Below are 24,830 nucleotides of genomic sequence, written 5' to 3' on the forward strand. Positions count from 1 at the left end.
TGGCGATTTTTAAAAATGGAAAATTATTTTTGTAAAACTTTTAATAAAAAAAATGGAAAATAAAAAAAATTCCATTGTCGTCCGCCTCTCCGCCTCTCCGGACAGGATTACAGGAGCAAGAGAGACTGAAAGAGCTTACTCCACTGATTTATCCTCTTCCTCTCCCCATCTCTCCACCCTCCCGAGCTACTCCACCGATTTCTCCTCTTCCTCCGTCTTGGGTGCCTTGGGTAAGGGGGTATTTAGAATAGAGGGGCTAAGCTCCTAGGGACTTATGGTTTTGAGAGAGGGGCTAAAGTTTAGCCCCTGTCTCCCAAATACCCCCTAAGTCTACCTCTACCTCAGCAATCAAATCACAGAAAGATACTCCGATCCTTGCAAATGAGTGTTTGATTAGTTCGGATCTATCAATCCTTGCAAAATGAGTGTTTATTGTCTCTTGCTCTTTTTAAGGGTAAAGACGCGTTTTTTTTTCGTAGAATCTTACTGGTAACTTCTGAAAAAAATACATTTGTCGCAAATCGATTTCCAGAAGATTGGGAGTCCGGCTCTAATCCTGACACTACCAATTTTCCGCAAAATTTTTTAATGATTAGTACATTTATTATTATTAGATGATAAAACATGAATAATATTTTATAAGTGACTAACTTTTTTTAATTTTTTCATAAATTTTTCAAATAAGACGGATGGTCAAACGTTGGATATGACAGAGGTAGTATTTAGCAGGCAGCTCCTGTGTTGTGCGGGAACTGGGGACTCTTTGCGATGTCTGTGTTGCCTGGAAAGTGTGTTATTGCCTTATTGGCCCATTCGCCCAAGGTCTAGCAGTCTGAGCTGATTTTTTTTTGTGTGGAATAAGTTCACTTTGACTCCCTTAACTGGCGTCCGAATCTGATTTGTATCCTTGAACTGCAATACCGGATATCGCGGCCCATAAAACCGGTGTAATTTGACTCCCTCGGTGGTTTTGGATGGTGGTTTCGTTGACGTGGCGTCCACATGGCAGTGTTGACCTGGTCTATAACGTTGATGTGGCGCTTAGGCGGCATTAGAGTTAAAAACATGTATGTAGGACTCATTTGTCATTCACACAAAAAAAATTATGGAGCCCGCTGACATGTGGGCCCCACATGTCAGCCTCCATCTATTTCTTCTTCCTTCCTCTCTTTCTCTTTCTCGGTAGAGAGTGACACGCCGTCGTCGCACTTGACGGTAGCGGTGGGGGATGAATGAGATGAGTGGCGGAAGAGGAGGCGAAGTCGGAAGGGGAGGCAGAGTGAGGTGGAGGAGGGCGCGGGTGGTGGGGATGGGCGACGGGAAGATGGGAGTGGGCCGTGGAGGTGCGGGCGTCGTCGACGTCGACGCCAAGCCACTGCCGCATGCTCCGAGGCAGGAGAAGCCGGTGTGCCGGAACTCCACGACAGTCGGAGCGGCGGCAGCAGCATCGGGCGGTGGGCACAACGGTGGGGATCAGCGGTGGGGGACGGATGAGATGAGCGGCGGCGGTGGCATCTGGTAGTGGGGACAACGGTGGGGATCAGCGGCGGGGGATGGATGAGATGAGCGGTGGCGGAGGAGGTGGAGTCAGAGGGGGAGGCATAGTGAGGTGGAGGAGGGCGCGGGTGGTGGGGTTGGGCGAATTGGCGGTGAAGGTGTGGGCATCATCAACGCCGAAGCCAAGTTGCTACCACATGCTCTGAGGCGGTAGAAGCTGGTGCACCGAAACTCCGCGACGGCCGGAGCGATGGCAGCGACATCCAAGTGGTAGGGGCGTGGCTCCGCCTGCACGACGACGCGCCACTGCTTGTTGACACAGGGCGCCATCGCCTGTCCTCTCACCTGACGCCGCCCTTCAATGGCCGAGGGGGAAGAGTGCGCTGATAGAAAGAGAGAGAGAGGGAGGAGGAGGAATAAGGGAAGGGAACAGAGAGAGGCTAACATGTGGGCCCACATGTTAGTGGGGCCCACCTTTTTTTTTGTGTTAATGCAATTGGGTCGCACACATATTTTTAAAACTATAATGCCACGTAAGCGCCATGTCAACCTCACGTGAAAGTAAGATTGGGTCAATACCGCCACCGTAGGCGTCACGCCAGCGAAACCGCTCTTCAAAACCAATCAGAAAGTTAAATTGTACCAGTTTTAATAGTTGGGGTCGAGATATCCGGTATTGTGGTTTAGGAATATGAGTTAGATTCGGCCTCTAGTTAAGGGAGTTAAAGTGAACTTATTCCTTTCTGTGTTGCTCGGCGTTCTTCGGGCTGGTCCACAAACTTTAACACAAAGTCCGGTCCATCAACTTTAAGGCCCAATTAGGCCCATGAATTGTACTAGACCGCGGGATTGAAGGAACACGAGCATATGTTTCAACTATCTGAACACGTGTTCTTTCGAGAAATCGAGATTGGACATGTTCCCCTTGTCTTTCTGAGACTGGAGTTTGGCATTTGGATCCAGTTGATGATCCATTGATCTGACAGAAAACAGAGCCATCAAGTCATCAACCCAGAGAGATTTTTAAGACGAAAGCTGTCATTAAGCTCCAACTAAGAACGTCCCCCCAAGCACAATCACTGTCATCTATGCTGATTCCCCACGTGTGCGCCACGGCCATCTGTCGGCCTTGGAGCCAGCGGCGTCCGCGCCACATGCCGCGGTGGAAGGCTGGAAGCACCTCTTCCCCCACGCCCCCACGCTCGGGGTGCTCGGGACACCACCACCACCCCCACACACACCCCACCCCCCCGCGCGCGCGGCCCACCTCCCCCGCACAAGATACCGGCACGTCATGTGCCCGCGTGCCAATGCACCGCGGCGCCGGGCCGGCTCGTGTCGCTGCAGCCTGCTGTAAACTTCGCCCGCAACGTCGCGCCTCGCTGCCTCGCACGCCTCTTTCGAGAAATCGTGCCGTGCCACGCCCCGCGGCCCGTACGCGGCGCGCGTCCGCTTCCCTTCGCTTTGCATTATTCCGTTGCAGGCTTGCAGCGCACCGCGGCGTGATGCTCGTGTGGGCTCGCCTGAAGACGGAAGGGGAAAGGAGGATTTGGGATCGGGAAAGTCGTTTTTTTCGCTGCCTGATGATGCCCGCGAACGCGAGCGACCTCCCACCGGACGGCACATTGACTCCTCGACCTACCAAACAAGTCGGATAGAGTAATCAATTTGTGCTTGTCGTAGGCCCTGTCCATGGGGCGGGCGGCGGCCGGTAGGCCAAGCTGAGGTTTTATGGTGTTTGCACACTGCCACTGTTCATACCGGTTGCGGTGGCATCTATGGGCCAGCTCATGCCAACTCTCGAGTAACACCGTATTTATGGAGATTAAGGGTGGTGGGTTGGGAGTACCGAATACCAACCGTTTTGATGTTTCCGTTATCAAGGAGGGATGCAAGTGCCCATTCACACCATCATATATGTGCTTTCGCTTATTTTGGTCCGTGCTTATGGCTGTGTTTGGAGGTGGGTGTTTGGGAACCCATCTCCTATCCACGAAAAAAGCGGTCAATTAACACGTGATTAATTAAGTACTAGCTTTTTTTTTCAAAAATAGATCAATATGATTTTTTAAAACAACTTTTGTATAGAAACTTTTTTCAAAAAACACACCATTTAGCAGTTTGAAAAGCATGCACGCGGAAAACGAGAGGAGAGTATTGGGAACTTGCTCTTGCAAACACACCTTATACCAAGGTGAGTTTGAGGAGAAAGTGATTGAGGAGATTGGGAATATACGCAAAACGAGGTGAGTCATTAGCTCATGATTAATTGCGTATTAACTATTTTAAATTTCAAAAATAGATTAATATGGTTTTTTTAAACCAACTTTCCTATAGAAATTTTTTTTGCAAAAAACGGAAGCGCGCGCGCGGAAAACGAGATGTTTTTCTCTCTCAATCTCCCGGATCTCCCAGGAACGAATGAAGTCCAAGTTACCCTACTGTAAAATTACTACTCATCATTATTTTTATTTCTACTAGGTGTATGCTTTGAGTGTACTCATGCAAGTATTTTAAGATGGTCTGAGCATATGTCTAGATTGTTTACAAAACACATCATCTTGTATTTACTCATGCATGAAAGATATATTTTTCTTTTCTCTTCTAACATGTTTTTGTCTTTTTTGGGACTATAAATATAAATATGAGAAGCAACCATTAGATCCTGCTATAATAGTATGGTGGGCTTTTGTATAAACTATACGTAAGGTTGTTCGAGGGTATATGCGAGATTATGATATGTATGAGAAGTTTTTCTTTTCAAAGTAGCCTAACACATATCAATTTCCCCCGAGAGAAAAAGAGAGGAAGAAACCGATGTAGGAAGGACTACTTTGATGATTGCTAGCCGACTCTCTAGGTTAACGGTTGTGTCCTCCAACTATTGAAGTATGGTTTTATCTTCACCACTTCGTGCCATGCATATTTATTTGGTAGTGAATCGTACTCCCAACTCTCCACCCCTCCCCCCCCCAAAAAAAAACGCCCTAAATCTCTTGTAAAGATGGGTATTGGGTAAGCTTCTTTTCAACATATTCTCTATTTGTCATATCCCATATACTCAATGTGATACTAATGGTTTACATCTACCACATACCTCCTGACTCTTGCCAATCATCTTATAGCTGTTTAGATGGGACTAAAACTTTTAAGTCCCTATCACATCAGATGTTTGGATACTAATTATAAATATTAAGTGTAGACTATTAATAAAACCCATCCATAATCTTGGACTAATTCGCGAGACGAATCTATTGAACCTAATTAATCCATGATTATCCTATGTGATGCTACAGTAAATATTTTCTAATTATGGATTAATTAGGCTTAAAAAATTTATCTCGCAATTTAGCTTTTATTTATATAATTAGTTTTGTAAGTAGTTTATATTTAATACTTTAAATTAGTGTCTAAATACATAGGCTAAAGTTAAGTTTCTGTATTCAAACACCACCTTACAACTGTTGGAGTGCTGGTGAGGCTGCTAACTTTCTTCTCAAAGCCATAGCGAGTATTCATTGCAAAACCTATATATATTGCAAAATGGCCTGTGTACCAAAAATTCCATTCTACTACGAACTACTAGTAGTATCAAAATGTAGAAAAAAAGAGAAAGGTCCAGATTCATGTGGGGACTTTCCTTTATTTCATTCTCAAGGAACGCGAGAGAAGAGAACCTTACTTTAGCCAGCTCTGGTACAAAAGAAAAGAAACGAGAACAAAAGCGAAGCAAAGGGAGGCGAAGGGGGAGAAAGGGAGGCGACAAAAACTCCACTCTCTCACTCCGGCACAGCACTCCCCCCACCCACCTACCCACGCCGCTCCACACCTCTCGTTTTCACTGCTTGCTGCGAGAGAGAGAGAGAGAGAGAGAGAGAGGAAGAGGAAAAAGGAAGGCGACGCGGCTGTCATCTCTCTCGCCCCCGCTCCCTTCCCTTCTCCTGCTCAGAATACCAAGTACTCGGATCCCGAACCCTCTCCCCCCTCTCGTCGTCGACGGCGACACGACGACTCCGCTGCCAGCGCGTCGGCCTGCCCCAGCGGCTCGGAGCAGGGGCGGAGAGACGGGAGGATGGACCCCGAGAAGCGCGGCTACAGGCTCCGTATCCTTTTTTTTTTTTTTTTGCTGCTACTGCGTCGTTGGGTTGCCCTTCTGTTTGCCCGGTTCTTGATCCGATTTGGCTCGGAGGAGGAAGGAATCGTGGTTTGCCGGAGCAATCTGGGTAGGCATTTGCTCGAGCGGTTGAGGGGGAGTATTATTTCCCCTCCCTCAAATTCTAGTCTTGTGTTGTTGTGGGTAGTTTCTTGGAGCGACAGTGGTGGTCTCGAGAAAATTTTCGCCACCTTTTTCTTTCTTGGCAATCTGCGCCAAGGTTGAAGTCGTTTCTGATTTCAAGAAGGAACTGAACTACCACTAAATGTTTCAACAGGTTCAGCAAATAGTTTCCTTTAGTGCCCAGTTTAGGTTAGCAATGCGCCAATTCCGAATCACCAAGTCTAATTTGCTTCCGAAGCAACTATAACTAAATTGTGAAGTTCATCCGGGAAAAAAACAGCTATGTATTGATACGGTTTGATCAGTTATTCACCTTTTTTAGTTGACTACAAATCATAGCTGTGGAAGCTGTTACTGGCTACTTTTTGGAAGCATGCATTGCTCAAGTTTATAACTCCTTAACATGGAAACCCAAATTAGAGGAATTTGTCGCACATGATGCTGAAGTGAGGTCCTTGTCTATCGGCAAGAAGTCAAGCCGTGTGTTTATCACTGGCGGCAGCGACCGCAAGGTTAACCTGTGGGCCATTGGCAAACAGACACCACTTCTGGTTTGTGCCCCTATCACAGTGATGGACACTTCTATTGGTTATGTTGAATTTGACTCATGCCGTGTTTCTGGCTTATTGTTTGTGCAGAGCTTATCAGGCCACACTGGCTCAGTTGAGGCTGTTGAGTTTGATACAGCAGAGGTGCTTGTGCTTGCTGGTTCTTCAAATGGTTCCATCAAGCTCTGGGACTTGGAAGAGGCTAAAGGTGTGGTCAGTGTTCTAAAATCAGCGCTAGGCACCGTGTAGCAACTGCAATTAGGCACTAGGTGGTGCATTAGGTGGCTATTTTAGTGTTATATTATCCAACTTTTATGTAACTAGAAAAAATGCCTGTGTGTTGCAACGAGTGAATGCTATTTTAATTTTATTATTGTTATACGGCTTATTTTTAGTAAATCGTGAGCTGCAATTAGGAGTCTGACTTCCATCGAAAGTTAGCATGCAAGTTTTTTTAAAAGAAATTTCTTATACGACTTCTTTTGTATTTCCAAAAGCAAACAAACTTAAAATCCGACTCATACACGGATATGTATTTCCAAAAGCGAACGAACTTAAAAACCGACTCAAATACATATGACGTACCAAAATACCGGTAAAAAACATCTTCAATTTTTATAATAGTAGAGATATGTTTGCTAATTTCTTGGGTTTTACTAGTTAGTTTGTCCTAGGCACCTGCTAGCTAGGCGTCAGCCCTGCTAACCCTCTAGTGCCTAGCGCCTTGAACCATGGGTGTGGTTGGTGGCTTATTGCTTTATAAGTCCTAGAAATTGTGCTACCTTAATGACTTGCCTTTTGCTTTGTTGTAACTGTCTGTTCATTTCTAAACAATTATAGAAAACATAGCCATTACATTCCGTGATAGTGGTACTATCAATGTACTTGTTAGTTGTTAGTACAAACTTATTTTATATTTTGATACAAATGCTTGGTATCCGCTGTATTAGGTTCTTTTTCTGATTTTCAGTGGCTGCGATTTTAGGAAACTCACAAATCTTCGTCAAAATGTCTATGCTCTACGCTTCTGTATTTGGATAAAAGAAGTGTGCTTGGCTAATGTGGATAACCATTGAAAGCATAACTTAATAGTGTTCCCATAGATCATAACAACTGTGCTTCTTAGTAATTTAGTAAGCTAGATATGTTATTAATGTTTTGTCTTGATATGCAGTTGTGCGGTCTCTTACTGGGCACAGATCAAGTTGCACCTCTGTTGAATTCCATCCATTTGGCGAGTTTTTTGCATCTGGTTCTTCAGATACAGATCTTAAGATCTGGGATATAAAGAAAAAAGGATGCATTCACACATATAAGGGTCACAGAGGAGCAATTAGAACAATCAGATTTACACCTGATGGACGATGGGTTGTCACCGGCGGAGAAGATAATATTGTAAAAGTGTGGGACTTGACAGCTGGAAAGCTTCTACATGACTTCAAGTTCCATAGTGGGCAAATCCGGTGTATTGATTTTCATCCGCAAGAATTTTTGCTTGCAACAGGTACCTACTCGTTTGGCAGTTATTTGTAAAACAGAGACTTTTGGAGACAGCATCTTTATTTTCTTTGCAGTATAATCATTGATAAAGCTAATGCTGAAGTTTGTTATACCAAATTGTTTCTGGTTTAGTATGATACTATGAATTTTTTGAGAATACACAGGATATATGATCTAAATAAATATAATGTGTTATTGCTTTTCTATGTGCAGTAAGTGAAGTTTTAAGAAGTTTAAGGGTATACTCATTGAATTCATTAATATTTTCCAGGCTCAGCTGATCGAACAGTTAAGTTTTGGGATCTTGAAACTTTTGAATTGATTGGTTCTGCTGGACCCGAGGTACTTGCTTTACACATTTTTGTAATACCAGGCTAATTGTTGCGTATGTTTAACACAATATTTTGGTAAACCATAGAGACAAATTATAACAATCATTATTTTGTACGCATGCATTTGATTTCGTTGGTGCCCATGTTTTACATCCATTGTCTCCTTTCTATTTAGCACCACTGTAACTTCACGAAAGATGTGCTAGGGATAAATTTTGTTTCCAATCCTTAAAAATGGTTTATGACCTCCCTTGTCACATTTTTCAATGGGTTGGTTCTTTTAGAGATTTTTAATGGATGCTTTTACATCTAGTTTAAACTTTCTTACCCTGTTCCCTGTTGTTCCTGTATTCAAACATGCATGACGGGTAAATGCATCTTTCTGTTATGATATTCTTTACATTCTTCTCTTCCAGGCTACTGGTGTTCGCTCTACGGTCTTTCACCCAGATGGAAAAACCCTATTCTGTGGGTTAGACCAAAGCCTAAAGGTAAATCTGATTTTGTTATGTGGGTTGTTGATGTACAATATTTTGGTCCCTGTTCAACTATATGAGCACTTTGTTAGGTATTCTCTTGGGAGCCAGTAAGATGTCATGACGTTGTTGACATGGGATGGAGCAATTTGGCTGACCTTAGTATTTATGAAGGAAAACTCTTGGGATGCTCCTACCACGAATGCCGAGTTGGTGTTTGGGTTGCTGATATATCGGTGAGTTTTACTTTTTGTCTCATAGGATGTATTTCTTCTATGGTCTAATCAATATCTTTCATCCAGCTCATTGGGCCCTATGCTCTTGGTGTTTTGCCCAAAGCAAATTTCTTTGCTGAGCTGGTACATTCTTTAGACGACAATCCTTCGAAAACGATTGATACCACTGCCAAGTCCATTCCTGCTCTAGCAACGACACATCCAAAAAATCTGTACAAGGTCAAGGAAACAGGGACTGGTACTGCTTCAAACACCCATTTGTCTCTCATTATGTATAATGTATTGAAGTACCTTTACTTCGATACTTCACACTGATGCTCTCTCTCTCTCTCTCTCTCTCTCTCTTTCTGGTAGTAGCTGAAAGTGGAATTCGTGGCTCAAATTTGACTCCAGCAAGTATGGATAAAACCAAGAGAGATAAGAGTGGTGCAACTCCTCGAAGACCTGATTCTTCTTTCAAATCATCTATTCAGAGCTCTACTCCAATGAGGCGCATGAAAGCTGCTGATAGTCCATACACAAATAGAAAAACAGTGGAGCGCAATTTTGCACAGAGGGATGCCTCGCTAGCATCCCGTACGGGAACAGCTAATAATTCTTCAACTGTTAAAAAAGGCCATCTTGCTGAGTCAGTATCTGTAAAAGATATTTACACTACACCACAGACTGTTTCTGTGCCTGTCGTTATGCCTAGAGACATTTTAGAGGACAAAACAGCAGGCAGCATTAGTGGAGGAATCAGAGGGAGAGCTGCAGTTGCAGATGATTTCCATGCTCCTGTTCATTCAAGGAAACTTTCAGTTAATAGTTTTGTGGGTGATAGTGTTAACTCAACAAAATCCATGCTAACTGATCCTGATGTTTGCTCTGAGGGTTTCTCTGGCTTAAAATTCTCTTTTGGACTAACTCCATATTACAAGAAAGAAGAATATGATAATGTGGATAAAGTTGATAGTATGGATAAAGGTGATAATACACAAATGACAGAAAAATTGGACAGAACAGTGTCGTTGGAGCATCAACTTCAGTCAAATGATAGTAAGTCTTAGAGATCCTTTCCTACATTCTAAGTTTGCACTCTGCAGTTCTGTTCATTTTGGCAAATTGACGATGAAACTCTTTCCTGCTACAGCCTCTGAGCCACCATGTTCTACTACAGAAACAACCAAGGTCAAATATGTCAGAGGAGGTGTGTGTACGTTAAGAGATTGTCTCGGTATCTACTTGTGCTAAAATTAGTTCTTTAATGGTACTTTTAACTCCTTTTGCAGTTGCTGTGCCATTAGGAAAAACAAAGTCTCTTGTTGAGAGATGGGAAAAGAGAGAGGCTACTAATGTTGAGTGCTCACCACCAACTGGTTCTTGTGGTGACCGTGCAGTGAGATCTGATGGTCCTTCCTCCTTTTCAGTATGTACCCATAATTTTAAGCCCAATTAATTTCAAAGCAATTTGACCTTATTATCTGGTTGGTTGGTGCATTCATGAATGCATGAATGTTTAAGAACTGTACTTACTATTTTCCTAAAGTCCTTGGTGATAATCTCAAACATTTTTCTTAAACCAATTTATCTTTCTGGGACATGTCATACATACTCATTCTTGCATATTATACAATGTAAATTTCTGTATTCGTTTTTCCCCTTACTGCGAAGTACATTCTATCTGGAGATAGAAGTAGAAGGGATAAAGTATTGTTAGAAACCAGATTGTCATAAATCATAATGTAATGTTTTGTGGACTTAAGTACTTCTGGGAGATTGGAGTATTTTCAGAAATAAAATCAGAATATGGGCTAGAAAAATATGACTTTACCTTTGCTCCATTTTTATTTGTTCATGCTCTCTAGCATTTACGAATTTTTTCGGTACTCAAATCATTATATTTTGCAATGGTTGTAATGGACAGGCAGAACCAAGTCAGGCATATGAGAAGGACTTGTCAACAATTGATGAGGCGATGATTCCAATCAATTTGATGCAGAACCATGATGAATTTATAAATGCCGTAAAATCTCGGCTGACAAAGTTAGAGGTGTGTCCTGTCTCTGATCTTTTTACTTGCGGACTTCTGTTTGTTACCAGCTCATGTGCACCATAGAATTCCTTCCTTGACCTTTTGTATCCAATAAACAGGGAACCAATCTTGCATGCCATTGCATGATAGATTATACATATGATGAAGCTCTTCTGTGTTCTTTAGGCTATTCAGTACAGGGAAAATGGCTTATCGTTGTTAGTCTATTGAGTACAATTAGACAACTTAGAATTGAACATTACCTTTTTCTTTGATACTTGCGTTAAATGATTTATTGGCATTTTCTTAAAGACAATTGGTGTGGACACACCTATAAATTGAAGGTGAAGTCAGCTCTAGTGAAGATTGTTGATCAATCCCGCAACACCCTAAAATTAATCAGCTAGCTTTGAATCCATTATTTCTGATAGCCTGATATAAGATGAGAGTGATCTACACTTGTATGTAAATTATGCATTGGCATGCACTTTTCCCACCATCTACTAATTATCCTACAAGTGGAGAGTGGGGAATAGTCAGTGAGGAAAGCATTTGAAAACTAGTAAAAGTTGCATATATCATAGCCATCACTCCATCAGCATATGATATTAATGTTAACTGTCTTCAGATGATGCGTCATGTCTTTGACCAAAATGGTATCAAAGGAGCGATTGCTGCAGTGGCAAAGTTGCCTGACAATGCTGTAAGTATTCTCAAGATGCCGTGCGATATTCTTGGATGTACATGTACTTCATATTTTTTAGCTGCTAATGGTTTGACCCTTTTTTTTACAGGTTCTAGCTGATGTTGTTAGTACTCTGAAGGGGAAACTTGATCTCTTCAACCTAGACATTTTCTTAAGCTTTCTGCCTGTTCTTGCGGGGTTACTGACCAGCAAGGCTGAAAGGTGATATATTGGATGTCTCTATTCCATTGCATGTTGGTTCTTGTCTGACTGGACCAAGTGATACATAGTAACTTAAGCGCACATGCTCTGTGCACACATGTAGACACAAGATGCTGCTGTTAAATTGAATTGTCTATCCTCTTGTTAGTCTGTTCATTCTATTGCAAGCAAGGTCATGGATCTATTTTCTTTACAAAACCATGGAGATATTGGCATCTTACATTAGAAAATGTTTGGTTTAGTAGTAACTTTGTCTTATGGTTACTTTGCCTTTAATTTCAATTTGTAGGCATGCCATTGTTTCTTTGGAATTGTTGTTGGATCTTATAAAGATCTTTGGACCAGTTATTCGTTCAACATTGTCAGCTCATTCAGCAGTTGGAGTTGATATTCAGGCTGAGCAGAGGTACGTGCATTAATGTTATTCAAGGGAATGCTATTTAAAGGACGCCGCAAAACCTGCAAATTGCAAAGAGACACTGGATGTGAGGTGACAAGTGGGTTCTGTCCCTGCACTTCAGTTAGGAACCATTGTTTTAAAGAACTGCAGTGTTTGTAGCATCCTATAACCTATTGCTCTGCCTATGCCAAGATGAACTGGACTGTTGCTGACTTCGTTGATGTCACAGGTTGCAACGTTGCAGTCGGTGTTTTAACCATTTGCAAAAGATTCAGCAAGTTCTACACCCGTTGATTATGTAATTCCTTTCCTTCCCCTCCCTGTATGAGATGCTTTATCCTTTACTTTATCAGACTATTGTTTTCTTAAGCTTGCTGACAGTTGTTCGTGTGCACCATGTTGTTTATTTTTGTTGCTACCCACGTCATTTGTTGGAGCTACCTTTCCTGACATTCTGTGATGGTTTCATATTTTGCTGGTGCAGGCGGGGTGGTCAATCAGCACAACTTGCCCAAGAACTGAACCTGTCTTTGCAAGACTTGGTGGTGATCTGAAACAAGCGGGGAGGTTCATTCATACTAGTACAACACAGTGAGAGTAGATAACTAGACATCATTCTTTTTGGCAAAAAACGCGCCAGCGCCATACAGTTTTTGTAGCTTGTTGCCATAGCTTTGCAATTGAGCTGTGTAATTGTGTTTTGACTTGGCTTTTGATTCGGCGTAGTCCCCTGTTGTACATGTGAGCTTGGCTGTGCATAATCTGTAATTAACATTTGTTACATGGACAGCCCCGGATGAGGGAGAAGCAAGTTCAAAAATGGTTGATGTCAGTTCAACGTGGTGATTCATTCTCTTCTTTCATGTAATGAAACTGTTGCCCGTGTAATCTGGAATCTGGTGATAATTCAATTCACCATCAACGAAGTGGTTGAAGTTTTGAAGACAGAGTTTGGCACGGTTTGAACGCATTACCCATTCCCCGTTTGACTTCAAATTCAAACCAGCTGGGTGCTGATGACTGTCTTGTCATCATTTGATTATTTCCTAAGCCCTGTTTCCTTCGTTCTTAAGAAAACACTCGTCTGTATTTTTTTTTACCAATTCTGGCTGGCGATGGTTTTGCTCAGTTACTAAGCGGGTACGTCAGGACAAATTTGTGTTCCATTTAGAAACTTCCAATTCTTTAAACTTAGGGTGGTGACAGGTTTGTCAGGTCAATCAAAACCCGCCGATCGTACTAACCGTGAATTAAATCAGATCCCCTTCGCTAATACTACTATCATGAGGGACAAATTTCAGCTCCAAATTAAGAACGTACTTGCAAGTACTAACACAAACGCTGACAATCTTGTTGCATTTGTGCAGTACCACCACCCCGTCCGTTCCTCTTTGCCGGCCGACTAGTCTCAACTCTCAAGTCTCAACCGCCCACCGGTCACCTGGCCCCACCTGTCGGCCGGTGAGCAAGTACGCGAAGAATCCCACAGGTCAGAGATTAGCACCAGCGGAGACAGGAAGTACCACTAAAATAAGCCCCTCCTGAACAAATCCCAAATTCCAAACCCACTAGGTTACGTAAAAGCGGAAGCCCGGAGGCCGGAGCAGTTGGTCGCCACCGTCACGCGCGTTCCCCTTCCCTCGCCGGAGAGAGAAACCACCGACGCGGCCGCTTCCGGAGGAGGAGGAGGAGTTGGGGTGGAGGGGAGCTATGGCGGGGAGGTACGACCGGAACCCCTTCGACGAGGACGACGTCAACCCCTTCGCGGTGAGCTGCTGGGTTAGGCTGTAGCTGGGTCGGGGGGCTAAACCCCCCCTCCGCGTCGCAATCGCGCCTCCTCCTTGCTTCATCTAGGCATGGAGAAGCTTGTCCTCGCGCCTGTGTGGATGGGGTAGTCGAGCTGCGTCCCGGATTGGCATGTGTTGTGCTGGTTTTCTGGCCGTGGCCGCTTCGTCTGGTCCTGCACGCGGCACGCCATGTGGGGTGCTTTGGATCAGCCTGAGTTGTTGGCGCTAGGGTTAGTGATTTAGGATCCGCTGTTAGGGGGTTGGACTTGGATGGCGCGAATACGGCCTTTTTTGCTTGTCTATTTGCTAGCTGATCGCGAGGCGTGGCAACTTTTCCCCTTGTATTGTTATACATTTTCATAGGAGAAATGATGCTCGGATTGAAAATTGGCTCTTAGGTTGTGTTGGGACGTTATGTTTCTGGTTTTACGAGGGAATATGTGGTGCAATCGATATGTATAACTTGTGAAAATGGTCGGTCTACTCTTAGAATTATTGGAAAATATCCGTAAAATGGGGCAGTTCACACTTGTTTGGTTCAGATCGTCTATAACATTAGGAGATTGAAGATTGTCTCTGCCAGTATAAACATTTAGTGTCGTAAGCCTGCAGTCAGTTTACTCTCAGTTTGCTGGATATGCACGTGTCAGCGAGTCCATAATCATGTGAATTGTGCGTATGCGTGCACATGCTCCATCTAGGATTTCTAAACTGTCAAATTTTGAGCTTTCGGCCAATAGGCGTAAAAAGGGATAACAGAGTTGGCTGAATATTCTAATTTTAGCAGCCTCCTTCAACTATCTGTTTGTTTCATTTTTAAATGTACCCTGTTCTGCAGGGTGGAAGTGTACCTCCAGCTTCCAACTCTCGGATGCCACCTCTTCCTCACGAACCTGGGTTCTATAATGATCGTGGTGCCACAGTGGACATACCTCTTGATTCAACCAAGGTACTTGTATTTCCATTGAGCGGTAATACTACGTGCTACTATATTTACAAGTTATGTTCTGTACCTCAGCGTGAGAAAATCATACTGTACTTAGCTCTTTCACTCTGATATTATTACTCTGTTAGTGTGTAACAACAGTTGCATGCTTCATTTTTTGTTATCTTATCTCTTTAAAAGGCTGAAGAACACAATTAATCTAGTAATGATGGTTTCACTATTCCTTGGTTTGGATGTTTGATACCATATATTCTTTTGTTGCTGTATTTGTGGTTGGTTGCTTATGCATTGAGTATGTTCGTATGTAATTCAGGACATGAAGAAAAAGGAGAAAGAACTGCAGGCAAAGGAGGCTGAGCTAAACAAACGGGAAAGCGTATGTGCCTTCTGTAGTTATGCTTGAAACTTGGAATTTTCAATTGATCTTTTCATGAGCAATGTGATTTTTAACCAATGTTTGATGAAGTAAAAAACTATTCTAATGAATCAAGTTGTCAACTTCCCCTGGCCAAAGTCCTAATTCCTAACCTTTTTCCTATGATGTATTGGGAAGCACCTATATATTGTGTTAGTATTGAGTATTGAACTAGTAACCATTATGCAATGTGAAAGATATTTAGCTGGCATGGATTTGACACAAAGATCCGGCACCCAATAGACCTCGCTGATCTAACCATTAATTGAATCATTGACATTGCACAATTGGTTTGAAATGATGAACAAAACATGGATATCTATACACTCAATTATAGCACTTTGAAAAGAAGGATGGCTGTTTTTTTAGATAAACAGAAGGATACCAGCGTGCTAATGCAAACTAACATTATCAAATGATTTCATCTAGATATCTCCTCTTTTCATAAAATATTGCGCACGAGAATTACGTGTATAGAATGCTGAATCTGTGAGTGTGCTGAGTTTTACTCATAGAGTAAAAATTTGATCCAACAAGTTTCACATGATTGGAGGTTAAAACACCCTAGATTTGCGTACAAGCATGCTCTTGTATTTTCTTTAAATACACCACCTGATTTTTTGTGATTCCCTGATACGCAGGAATTGAGAAGAAGAGAAGAAGCTGCATCCAGAGGTATATTTTTTTCTCGCAGCTGAGTACGTGTAATCTTTTTGTTTTTGTGTTTCTAACAAAAAATATTCGAAGATAGGAAACAGTTGTTCATGATATTTGTGTCGATTGGTTAATTAGGAAGTTGACTAGAAAACTATAGCTAATTTTAGATTTAGAGCCTGAGACTTAAGTTACACTTTGCAATATAATGAGATTTGTAGGCAAGTATCCCTTGTTGTACAATTTAGAAATGCTCCTGTTTATGCTATATTATTCCCTCTGTCGCATAAAAAACCAACCTAGTACTGGATGTTTCACATCCTATGATCCTAGTACTACGAATCTGGACATATCTCTATCCAGATTCGTTGTACTAGAATGTGTCACATCCAGTCCTAGATTCGTGTTTTTTGGGACGGAGGGAGTACATTGTGTTCGTCTTTCTTGAAAAGGCTATTCTTGCTAATTTTGTGCTTATGTTTGTTCTGTTGCAATCTATTTTCCATTTTAGTTGTTGCTTCTGCCTTTCAACTCTTTCTTTTATTTTTCAGCTGGGATTGTCATTGAAGAGAAAAACTGGCCACCCTTCTTCCCTATTATTCATCATGACATTTCAAATGAGATACCAATCCACCTACAAAGGATGCAATACCTTGCATTTTCTTCATTGTTGGGTAAGTGTTAGTTTTAGTTTTAAGTTTTAACTCTCTTTTTGTTCCCTCATGTTGGGAAAGCTGTCACAAGAACTAAAATACCTGGTGGAACCACAATTCTTTATATCCTTTTGCTTAAACATTGTGAATAAAATACTGCCTGAATCACTACATTTACTGTCCAATCAATGAATTTCTGCTGAGTCAATGCCAGAAGTGAGTAGTGACATGAGAAAAACGTGCCTACTTTGAGACATTTTGATATCAATGAACTTCTCTAATCTTGACTTATATATCCAATTAAGAGATTCTTTTTTAAAAAAATAGAAGTTGCAACCTGTGTCTTTTGAGAAAAATAGTTATTATCTTCTTGGTGCAGTAATTATGTAAGCCTAATAAGCATAAGCATGTGGTGTCTACCCTGTTTTGTAGCTGGGCTAAATGTCTTTCTGTAAAAAGATTTTCAAAGCAACGCTAACAATACTTGGCATCTTGTAAAAAGAAGCACTATTTAGTGGACTGAATTTTGGTTGTGAGAGCTAGTACCTATTTGCATGTTGGTGTAGCATTGCTCTACAAAGCTGCTTCTTATTGTGCAAACTTTGATGTCATGCAGGATTGGCGGCATGTCTTTTCTGGAACATAATTGCAACTACAGCAGCATGGATTAAAGGGGCAGGTATGGCTGACTGAGTACCTTACTATATATTTATCTTATGGATCAGCTGCCATCTGCACTGACACTTCAAACTAATCCTGCGGTTCAATTCAATAGGTGTTATGATCTGGTTGCTAGCCATTATCTACTTTATATCTGGTGTACCTGGAGCCTATGTGTTATGGTATCGCCCCCTTTACAATGCGATGAGGTTGTGAATATACTTGTGTTTTTGTTATTTCTGCACACTATTTCTTCTTATATTTGACATAGTGTATTGTTACAATGTATGTTGCAGGACTGAGAGTGCTTTGAAGTTTGGATGGTTTTTCCTGTTTTACTTGGTAAGACCCTTACCTTCTGGTAACTGTAAGGTTAAAATGATCTAGTATAAGATTAATGGTTTGCCACACTATTGGTTGCAAAATTGCAGATATTCCGTGCAGTGCTAACAGTGTTTGCCCCCTTTCAGATCCATATACTGTTCTGCATCTGGTCTGCTGTGGCTCCCCCATTTCCTTTCAAAGGAAAGTCTCTGGCGTAAGTGTTCTGTTATTTTATTTAACTAAACATACATTTTATTTAAGCAGCAACATTGGAGCACTGGATAGTGTCTTAGTGGCTATGACTTAAAAGTGCTTTGAGACTTTGTTATTCTTCAGTTTTAGCATATATATTAGTATTTGGCTCATAGAGGTACCTGTGCAACAGTTCTAGGTTGCTTTTACGTGGCATTTGCATAGTTATTAGGTGATGGTGTTAATTGTTAGGGTAATACCTGGATCACTGCTATTGATGCTCTAAATTGTTACAAACTTGTAGCAATTCAACTTGCAGGCTGTCCATTTTCTCTACTTCAATTTATAAATACCACTTCTCTAATTGCCTCTCCCTTTTTTTTTTGCCACAGTGGGATTTTGCCGGCTATTGATGTCATAGGAAACAATGCTATTGTGGGGGTAAGTCTCACTGTTTACTTAATGTTTTTCTTCTAGATTCAAGTTAATTTGAGATATCAGGGTTAGTATCTTGGGAGGACCCTATTTGCATTTTTTTAACAGACCTTTTGCCTCAGTGAGTAAGCACTGCCGCACTGGGACTCTGGGAGTTCGTGATGCTTTGCTTAATTTATTTGATTGGCATGTCTCATACAATTGATTGAGTCATCAACATTGTTCACACTTTCTTTCGACAGATATTTTACTTCATTGGATTTGGACTGTTCTGCCTTGAATCACTACTCAGCGTTGTTGTCATCCAGGTGAGTTTTATAAAACTTGATCTTAGCCAAAGCCAAATAGTAACACCTTGGTGTCTGTTCAGCAACACTCCTTCATTCTGCCGTTCATCATCATGCGTCATGCTGTGCCTTCAGAATATATACATTTCTATTTGCATTGATGTCTCCACTCCCAACTAGAATGTGCTGTCCCCTAAGATTTTGTTCTTGTTGCAATAAAATTTCCGCTGCAATGCTGTCTTCATTTTCTCCTGGGAGATGTCATTCTGAACTTGGCCGTTTGAAATGCAGCAAGTATACATGTATTTCCGTGGAAGTGGGAAGGCTGCTGAGATGAAACGTGAGGCAGCTCGTGGTGCTATGAGATCGGCCTTTTGATAGAGCTGCTTCGATGGACGGGAGAGAATAGGATGTGTCGTTCTGTGGTGGCGCCTTGTACATCCCTACACCTATGTTGTTCGTATCTAAGTTATTCCATTTTACAGCAGCATATAGCTAAAGGATTTTCCTGCCTTAATGTAATATATGTTCACTGGGGCCTTTTATGGATACCTCAAGAGCTTTTTACCTAGGTTCAGATGTGCCTATAGTTAATGTTTTCCTTTTGAAATCCTGCATGATCACAATGGTTCCTAGGGCCGTATTGATTCTTTGTGGCAGGAAACAGTTTGGTTTACTAACTATTTTTCTTCTTTGTTAATATATAAATATTAAGAATAAATCCCTGAAATACATCAGAAATGACAGTACATATTGAAGGACTCTGTTCAAGGCCTAAAACTAGCTTATTATCCTATGAAACATAAGCATCTTATTGCATTTCATTAACTAGCTCGGTACAGCAAAGCTCAGAGACTATAGGATCAAAATTGAAGGGATTAGTACTTGTACTGATTTCATACTTGGGTTAGGCAGGAAGCAGGCAGGGCGTGAGGCGCCTCTCATTTGCTGCTCATGGTGGGCTGCGCTTGCTGCACCTTGGTCCCGAACCTGCACTTCCTGGTGAGGAGGCTCCACGATCTCCTCGGCTTCCCCAGCCGCCGGATCTCCTGCTTCATGCTCATGCACTCCTTCTCCAGCTCCGACACCCTCGCCTTCACGTCGGTGATGGCCTCGGCGGGGAGCTCCTTCCCCTTCCCCTCGTCGGCCTCCGCGTCGGCGTCGGACTGCCCGGCCGCCGCCGCGCCCTTAGGCACGATGGCGCTGCCCCCCGGGTGCGGCTGCGGAGCGCCGTCGCCGCCCGCCGCCGCGTTGCCGGACACGAAGAACCAGCCTGCGATGGACGTGCGGAGGCGGAGCTGCTCGAAGAAGAGCACCTGCACCACCACCCGCAGCGGCAGGCGCTCGTTCTGCGCCGCGTGCGTGCACGCCTCCAGCGACAGCTTCTGGCAGTTCATCAGCCTGCACAGCTGCTCCCTCTCCGACTCCGACAGCCACGGGTGCGACTGCGTGCATGGACGCCGTATCATCATCGTACGTGTGTTGATCACGAGATGAAATCGAAATGCAATGCAGCTAGCTAGATAGAGCGACGTGTGTGATCACCTTGAGGTATATGTCCATGGCGCGGTAGATGCCGTCGTCGACGGGGCGCGCGTAGTCGGGTACGACGGCGGCGAGCGCCTGGAACTTGGGCAGCTTGAGGTTGGTGTCGGGCGCCACCTCGGCAAGGTACCCGTCCATGAGCTTGGCAACCATGGTGATCGGCGACAGCGACGAGGGGCTCCCGGCATGGAGCGCCCCAAGCTGGCTGCCCTCCTCCACCACCGCCGGCGACGTGTACCCGGTCCCGAGCCCGTCCGTGGACGACATGAAGTAGTCCAGTATCCTCTGCACGCAGTCGATGTCGTAGAGCGTCTCGACGGTGTAGCCGAGGTTTGGGACGAGCAGGTCGTCGAGGCAGGCGTCCTCCAGCTGCGCGCCGATCCGCCGTTCCAGGTTCTCCCGGCACAGCGGGCTGGCGTGGAGGAGCATCGCCGTGCGGAGCATCCCGAGCAGGAACCTGGTGGAGGCGACGCCCTTCTTCGCCGGCAGCAGCGCCACGATCTCCTCCAGGAAGTACCTCTGGTCGCCCTCCGACGGCGCCGACACGTTGGCGGCGCGCGGCGTGATGCTGCGGCTGCCGGCGCCGCAGTCGCCGCCGAAGCTGGCGTTGCTGAAGCTGGTGTTCCGCTTCAGCCCGGGCAGGAACCGCCCCGCGTAGAACATGATCGCGCCGGCGATGCTCTCGGGGCGCATCCCCTTCCCCTCCATCGCCTGGATCAGTCGCTTGAACATGGGCAGGCTCAGGAACGACACGTCCTCGTACCACCAGTCCATCCCGGAGCACCCCGCCGCCGCGCCCGCTGCGCCGCCCCCGCCCCGTGGCGTGCCCCCCGAGCCGATGCCATTCCACAGCGCGTCGTAGCTGGCATTCTTGGCGGCCACGGCCACGGCGGAGGCGGAGGCGGCGGCGTGGCCGGTGGAACACGCGGCGGCGTCGGAGGCGCAGGCCTTGGAGGCGAGCGCGGTGATGCAGCGGGAGACGATGTGGAGGTCCTCGGCGGTGGGGAGCACGCCCTCGCATGTCTCGAGCGCCTTGATGGAGTCCTTCCAGTTGGCGAGCACGTCGGCGAGGAAGGACTCCGCCTGCGTGATGAGGTTGCCCTCGGCGTAGTCGTCGGTCATCCGCAGGTACTCGGCGGCGCACCGGAGGCACACCACGTTGTGCGCGTTGAGCTCGATCTTGACGTCGTAGCAGAACCTCGCCGCCAGCTCGAACGCCTTGGCGCCCCCCGGGATGTCGTCCAGCTGCAGCGTGCACATGCCTCCGCCGCCGCCGCCGTCCTCCTGCGGCGCTTGGTACTCGCTGATCATCCGCTGCAGCACACCGCTCCGGCTCAGCAGCGGGAACTGCTACACGTCAGCTCGACCAGGCCAGCTCAATGCAATTCAAGATATTTTAATTCACGGTGATTAGTTTAGAGAATAATTGCGCTAACCTTGTGGAGGTAAAATGACATTTCTCCTACTTCCACGACGACATCACTCTCCAGCTCCGTCATGCATCTCCTGGCGATTGACAAGATTAAGATTAAGCATGTATTTGGAATTGACGTGTATAGATTAGCAATGAGGGATAATCTGAATCGACCTAGTATGTGCATGGGAGTTTAGGACGTGAATGTGTTATATCAAACAGAATGTAAGCGTTTGGAATTGACGTGTATAGATTAGCAATGAGGGATAATCTGAATCGACCTATGTGCGTGCATGGGAGTTTGGGACGTGAATGTGTTATATCAAACAGATGAACATACTGTGCCATGAAAGATTTCCAGCCGATTTGCCAGTGAACAACATGGATCAGAGGTTGGGAATGACATAGTTCATGCGTGAAACTCAATCTGTTGTTACGTTACGGTGCAGAAATTAATTTGATTGTGTTTTACATTGTTTGAGAACCTACGCATCTCCATACAATCTGTCACAGAAGTACCCATGGTTTTAAAGCACTAGTTGACATACTGATTACTGATATGGTTAGTAAATGAACATCAACTATCAGATCTCTTAAACTCAACATATGATAGAGATCCTTTAAGAGAATTCTGAACTAGAAAAAAAAATAAATTCAACATACAGAAAATTAACACAACAGAAAGAAACGAGGAATTCAGGATAACCATGTGAGGCCTTCCAGAACAAAGATTTCCGGCTTGGAGCCCAACTTCATAGTCGCCATCGTCTTCTTCCTTCTCCCAGTTATTCTACACGTCGATCTGTACTGTAACTGTCAAACTGGAACAAGATGCCGACGAGATCTGCCTGCTACGCAGTTATGTTTAGGAGAAAACGGAAGCCTTGGAAATTAAGCGATGACGTATTTAAAGGAGAAGATGGCAGGTTGCTGTGCTATGCTTGTGCATGCATCACTCGCTGCTGAGGCTGCATGCATGCAGGCAGAGAGACAGGGTAAGGGCGAAGGAAAGCCGCATAGCCAGTTCAAAGGATAGCCCGGGTCCAAAGGTGAGCTGAGAAATCTGCACGAACAGAGCTAATCTCTCTGCCACTCTCTGACAGGTGGGGCCCATATTCCTCTTACTCATGTCATGGGGCCCACTAGCCGGTGGCTGGTGTGATAGGGATACTGGCAGCTGGCTTGGCTTGGTTAAACAGAACTGCACAGGTCGTTGTTTAACTGTGGTTTGTGGTTTGCTAAGTCCCAGTGTCCCACTGGTCAGGCAATTGCAATCGGATGCATTTTTGGTTAACTTTTCGCTGGAGATCATACAACTATCTATCTATCTGTCTTCCTGTCTATCTATTTATATATTCTGTCTTAAAATATAGATATTTTGAACGGATAAAACACATCCTACTATTTTAAAATCACTTATATTTTACGACAGAGAGACTACTAAAAATTTATTAAACTTTCTACAAACGCTCTCGAGCTGCTACGCGACACCCTATAAATACATCTAAGTCAATACGTGATACTCTAATAAAGTATATCACTATATCTATTTTACCAAACCAAAACCTCCCACCATCCCCACCTCCTTGCGGCATGTGCACGCACGCAAGTACCGACTGTTGTACGCACCCTCCGTTCCTTTCTCCGTTTTTTTATCCATATCATAATTAAAATTAAAATTATCTTTATAGGAAAAAAATCCCACAAGTAGACATCATACGTGTTAAAGTCCATTAAACATTCTATAAATGTTTCTAAACCGTTATATGGCGGTCTTAAGTCAAAGAAATATCCAATCATTGGTTTCTAGACACATAATTTTACGTCATTATTAGATCTATTTTTTTAAAGAAAAATCTCAACCTTCTTCCCTTCCTCCCCATCCCTGTGGGCGTTAAAGTACATAAATGCTCTTATAAGTTGCTTGTACTTGTCTTGCTTAAATAATTTCTCACAAACGGATCTAGCTATCAGGTCTAGCTAGTTGTCCCTGTGTCTCTTATGATCTATTTGAACTATTATATTTTCTATTGAAATCAATAATTTAATACAAATATTGACTATATTTAAATGCTAATAGAAAAATTATATTCTGGACCCATATATGTATTGAGGCGTCCACTAAATAAAAGAAACTACTAAAATTTCTCACTAAAAATCAAAATATCCCACATGATTTTTTTATACAATTGGTTGACCTATTACTTATATCCCATTAGACATCTAACGATTTTCTATCAACTTAATTAATTTATTTCTCAATATGTATATAGGAGCTATTTACCCATACAATTTGATATTGATGCTTTTATCAATAAATGATCTTTTTAGGAGATAAATAAATAATCTTAAGATGATTATACCATCTAAATTATATATATGATCTATGAAGTCACTGATAAATTAAATAAAAATATTGAAATGATATTCTTTTTTTACATCATAACATGTACCCCATCTAGCATTATTTTTTATAGACAACATTTTAAAAATAAAAATGTGGCCAGTTGAATATCATACCAATCATACCAAGAACGTGGGTTGCACCAATAAATCTTAGCAGTGAAACAGACATGATGTGGCCTCGGCAATATATAAGTCAATTCCTGATAGGAATTAAAAGACCATATCCATTTATTTCTTTTTGGTAAAACTTGCTATGGTACATCGTAAGTTCCTCACATTTAGCATTGAATAATATAGAAATGTATATTTGTTACATGACACTTCAGTTTAGTGGTAATTTGCTAAAAAAATACTACAACCTCTATTTTATTTTTCCTTACTTAATTAGAGAGATAATTTAGAATGGACATATTTATCCTATGTTGGGTTGTAGGCTTAACCCACTTATATTTTTATCTTCAATTATAGAGATCAAATCATTTCAAGGATGTTTCATAGAGTGGAATTCTCCATTTTCTTAAAAAATGAAGATGAAAAGAATGAAAACTGTTGGGTTTTAAACCCATTCTAAATAGAAATTTTCAAACATTTTATTAGCATGACTAATAGAATGAACATATCTAAAATTTCAAACATAATATAACAAAAACAAATTGGACTTTCATAGGAAAAAGATCTATTTTTTTGACACAAGTTTCTCATAAATTAAAAATTATGCGATTTAAAGTGATTTTAGTTTAGAATTTATATGCTGCGAAGGTAATTGAAAAAAAATCATAACAGCTGATCAAAGCACATTAAATAAATTTAATTTTGTTCATGATATAGTAAAAGAAATATTTTTACTAGAAAGACATCCTCACATGGGCATTCGTAAAAAAATTTTCACACATTAATGAGCGGGCACCTTCCTGTTAGGAGAGAGA

The 24,830-nt window shown here is 43.0% G+C and overlaps 3 protein-coding genes across 4 annotated transcripts; 2 read left to right on the forward strand and 1 right to left on the reverse strand.

Moving 5' to 3' along the window:
• The first annotated feature begins 5,211 nt into the window (after positions 1-5,211).
• Positions 5,212-13,024, forward strand: LOC4327835 (katanin p80 WD40 repeat-containing subunit B1 homolog KTN80.4). Of its 2 annotated transcripts, none has more exons than XM_015766367.3 (17): positions 5,212-5,600; positions 6,194-6,324; positions 6,412-6,529; positions 7,496-7,825; positions 8,093-8,163; positions 8,570-8,644; positions 8,722-8,865; positions 8,932-9,103; positions 9,220-9,903; positions 9,998-10,054; positions 10,137-10,273; positions 10,772-10,897; positions 11,508-11,582; positions 11,674-11,786; positions 12,076-12,192; positions 12,416-12,484; positions 12,671-13,024. In XM_015766367.3, the coding sequence occupies exons 1-17, from the start codon at positions 5,570-5,572 to the stop codon at positions 12,738-12,740; spliced, it is 2,520 nt and encodes an 839-aa protein (XP_015621853.1). In that variant the 5' UTR covers positions 5,212-5,569; the 3' UTR covers positions 12,741-13,024. The 2 variants fall into 2 exon arrangements, with proteins under 2 accessions (XP_015621853.1, XP_015621855.1); XM_015766369.3 differs by having other exon boundaries at positions 9,223-9,903.
• Positions 13,025-13,742: 718 nt separating this feature from the next.
• Positions 13,743-19,260, forward strand: LOC4327836 (secretory carrier-associated membrane protein 2-like). The gene is made up of 12 exons (NM_001401731.1): positions 13,743-13,953; positions 14,812-14,922; positions 15,233-15,295; positions 15,976-16,009; positions 16,540-16,662; positions 17,258-17,320; positions 17,417-17,510; positions 17,598-17,643; positions 17,772-17,839; positions 18,210-18,258; positions 18,495-18,560; positions 18,831-19,260. Exons 1-12 carry the CDS (start codon positions 13,897-13,899, stop codon positions 18,915-18,917), a joined length of 861 nt encoding a protein of 286 aa, NP_001388660.1. The 5' UTR covers positions 13,743-13,896; the 3' UTR covers positions 18,918-19,260.
• LOC4327837 (BTB/POZ domain-containing protein At5g03250) lies at positions 19,099-22,380 on the reverse strand. Its single transcript, XM_015766810.2, has 4 exons — positions 22,205-22,380; positions 21,521-21,590; positions 20,085-21,431; positions 19,099-19,984 (listed from the first exon to the last, which is right to left on the reverse strand). Exons 1-4 carry the CDS (start codon positions 22,261-22,263, stop codon positions 19,481-19,483), a joined length of 1,980 nt encoding a protein of 659 aa, XP_015622296.1. The 5' UTR covers positions 22,264-22,380; the 3' UTR covers positions 19,099-19,480.
• Positions 22,381-24,830: the final 2,450 nt, after the last annotated feature.

The sequence above is a fragment of the Oryza sativa genome, chromosome 1, assembly GCF_034140825.1.
Source record: "Oryza sativa Japonica Group chromosome 1, ASM3414082v1".
In the NCBI taxonomy this organism is placed as follows: Eukaryota; Viridiplantae; Streptophyta; class Magnoliopsida; order Poales; family Poaceae; genus Oryza; species Oryza sativa.

Bases quoted from the DNA above. Each gene is read 5' to 3' on its own strand.
- LOC4327835 (XM_015766367.3), top strand. From the start codon at position 5,570: ATGGACCCCGAGAAGCGCGGCTACAGGCTCC. The intron at 6,530-7,495 runs GTGTGGTCAGTG...CTTGATATGCAG, and splicing joins GGACTTGGAAGAGGCTAAAG to TTGTGCGGTCTCTTACTGGG. The intron at 10,055-10,136 runs GTGTGTGTACGT...CTCCTTTTGCAG, and splicing joins GGTCAAATATGTCAGAGGAG to TTGCTGTGCCATTAGGAAAA.
- LOC4327836 (NM_001401731.1), top strand. From the start codon at position 13,897: ATGGCGGGGAGGTACGACCGGAACCCCTTCGACGAGGACGACGTCAAC. The intron at 13,954-14,811 runs GTGAGCTGCTGG...CCTGTTCTGCAG, and splicing joins ACGACGTCAACCCCTTCGCG to GGTGGAAGTGTACCTCCAGC. The intron at 17,840-18,209 runs GTAAGTGTTCTG...TTTTTGCCACAG, and splicing joins TTCAAAGGAAAGTCTCTGGC to TGGGATTTTGCCGGCTATTG.
- LOC4327837 (XM_015766810.2), bottom strand. From the start codon at position 22,263: ATGGCGACTATGAAGTTGGGCTCCAAGCCGGAAATCTTTGTTCTGGAA. The intron at 21,432-21,520 runs GTTAGCGCAATT...GACGTGTAGCAG, and splicing joins TGTCATTTTACCTCCACAAG to TTCCCGCTGCTGAGCCGGAG. The intron at 19,985-20,084 runs GTGATCACACAC...CCATGCACGCAG, and splicing joins CCATGGACATATACCTCAAG to TCGCACCCGTGGCTGTCGGA.